The 2,513-nt window shown below is 48.0% G+C and overlaps 1 protein-coding gene across 3 annotated transcripts in view; it reads left to right on the top strand.

The window, feature by feature from the left end:
- The window catches only part of CLUAP1 (clusterin associated protein 1), a 58,267-nt gene that overhangs the window by 44,112 nt on the left and 11,642 nt on the right, over window positions 1–2,513 (top strand). For all 3 annotated transcript variants that reach the window (XM_017741312.1, XM_017741311.1, XM_008639072.2), the window contains one exon: window positions 1,712–1,816. In XM_017741312.1, the coding sequence (XP_017596801.1) occupies window positions 1,712–1,816 (105 nt within the window). The remainder of the gene's footprint in view (window positions 1–1,711; window positions 1,817–2,513) is intronic.

The following is a 2,513-nucleotide window of genomic DNA, read 5'->3' as shown; positions in this document are numbered from 1 at the left end:
CGCCTCCCTGTGATGGGGGGGAGGCCCTGGCACAGTGTGCCCAGAGCAGCTGGGGCTGCCCCTGGACCCCTGGCAGTGTCCAAGGCCAGGTTGGACATTGGGGCTTGGAGCAGCCTGGGACAGTGGAAGGGGTGGCAAAATTGGCTTTGAGGTCCTTTCCAAGCCAGGCCATTCCATGACATATTGGGAGTTCAGTTGAATTGGTATTTTCATTTGGGTTGAAAGGCAGTCCTGGGTTTTTAAAGGCACAGGGAAGAATTTCTTCCCCATATCCCATCCAGCCCTGCTCTCTGGCAGTGGGAGGCCGTTGGTCCCTGCTCAGCTGGCAGCTCATGCTCAGGAGATCCCAGAGAGGAGCAGGATGCACAGATGGGTATGGAATTGGAAAGGTTGGGCCAAGTAATCAGTGGGCTCCCTACAGCAGCCTCAGCTCTTGGCAGTGGTGCTGCCTAATAGGAGCACAAGTGACAAAACCTGAAAGGGAGAAATTGCTGCTAAAAATAAAATAACCAAGAAGGAAGGAAAAAACCCACAAAGTAAGAATGAGGGCATTTCAGTAGCAGTAAGAGCCATCACAGATGTGATAAATTCATTCTTTAATATACTGAGCACAAACTTGAATCCTTTCTGTAAGCTCCACATGGAGATTGCCCATGCAAGGCTGAGCAGAACCTCAGTTTCCTAAATGCCAGGCAAACAGCAGCAGCCTCCAGGTCACACAGCAGTGAGTGATTCCCTCACTTGCCAAAGAGGAAAGTGCAAATAGAAATTACAGCTAACTCTGCTGGAGCCTTGTCATCTTACCAGGCTAGCAAATACTTCCCTTGCCAGTTATTATTTTCTCATTAACTTAATATAGCAGTGAAAAAGAGGATGGGAAAATGTCTAATATTTGTATATTGTCCGATAATTAAATATTGCAAAGCTGTGTCAGCTCATTACTAATCCTAATTAAAGTAGTTATTTCCATTTTCAGCTCAGATGTGTGTGTAATTAAATGTACCTGGGAAAGAATTGCCTATTTTCTCTAAATAATCAGCAGCAAATGTTGCTGTGCTGGGTGCTCCCGTGGGGTCCTGTTGGGCTTGTCCTGGCACTGGACAGGGAGCTTTACTTTGGATGGGGAGAAGGAAACAAAGGCAGATGATGAAAATATCTGAAGAAGTTCCTGCATCTTTGCAAGCTTTCCTGTCCCTCCAGCATCCTGGGTTTGGCTGTAGCTGCATTCCTTTTATGTGGGGACCTGGAACTGTGCTTATCTAGGATTAAATGGAAGGCAAATAGTCCAAGGGGATGGGTTTTGACGTTGCTGGTGTCAGGGTAAAACCAGGAGACGTGTTAATAAACACACACACTTCCCAATGCTTTTCAAAAAGTTTTATCTTTAAATCACTTGCTGAAGTAGCACCTTCTCTTCATAGCTGGAGAGGGGGTTTAAACAGCACCTTTATGGTACAGTCTGGGATTGTCCCAAGACTCTTGTTTGCAGTGAATGGTGCTTTGGCACTCACATGCTGTAGGATTTCTCCTTGGGATGTGGATATTGGCCACTTTCCTGCGCTCTTGTGTAGAGCCAAAGCTCTCTGCAGCTGCATTTTCAATTCCTCTTGGGCTCCAACAAAGGTAGAACTGCTGGTATCTCCTGTGTCCTGCTGCTGTTCTGGGCTGTGGGTTGGTTTGGGGGATATTAACTGGCTTTGTTTTTAACCAGGTAATGATGATTCCGACATAGACATCCAGGAGGATGAAAGATCCGACAGTGAGGGGGATTTGCAGATCATGAGGCACCGCATCAGCACCGACGCTCTCCTGCAAGGTATCCTACCCCTTCCTGAGCTGCCCTGATTCACAGGGATATGCTGGAATTACCTGAGCAGCTGCAAATGGAAGAAGCCCCTGTCACCCTTCAGGATATTGGCACTGCTCAGCTCTCAGGAGCTGTAGGAGAATAAAGCCCTGTGGAGAAAACAATGCTTCCAGGGGAACAAATGAAGGATTATTTACTGGGGGAAAAAAATCACTGTGTGGGGAAAATCCTGCCTTGGTATCGCCTTACACATTCCTGAAGTAGTTTTATCCAAAGCCTTAGGGAAGCAATACCACTTCTCATTGCAAAGCATTTCTTTCCCTTTAGCTGTTGGCACCTGTTTCAGCTGAGTCTTCCACAGGAAACCTTCAGTGAGTCAGTAAAGCCACCTGCACTGACTGGGCACAGGTGGAGCAACCTGAGCTGCTGCTCCCAGGGAGGGATGTGAGCCCTCTGTCCTGCTCCATGGGGAGTGGAACTGCAGCCTCTGCCTGCTGATCCCACTGCTCACAAGGAGCTCAGAGGAATTGCTGTGTGAGGGTCTGTGTTTCTCTCAGGTGGGAAGAGAAACGTTCTGTTTAGTGTGGAGTCGAGCAAAGCACAGCCAGGAAATCAGGGTAGTTCTTCTTGTTAGCAGTGAGGGATTCTGAACTGTCAGCACAAACCTCTCTGGGTTCTGGAGCAAGTGCCTCTCTGAGGGATTTCA

This window comes from Corvus brachyrhynchos, unplaced genomic scaffold (assembly GCF_000691975.1).
Source record: "Corvus brachyrhynchos isolate BGI_N302 unplaced genomic scaffold, ASM69197v1 scaffold58, whole genome shotgun sequence".
Classification (NCBI taxonomy): Eukaryota; Metazoa; Chordata; class Aves; order Passeriformes; family Corvidae; genus Corvus; species Corvus brachyrhynchos.
Note: the sequence above shows the minus strand (reverse complement) of the source record. Positions and strands in the feature narration are given on the sequence as shown.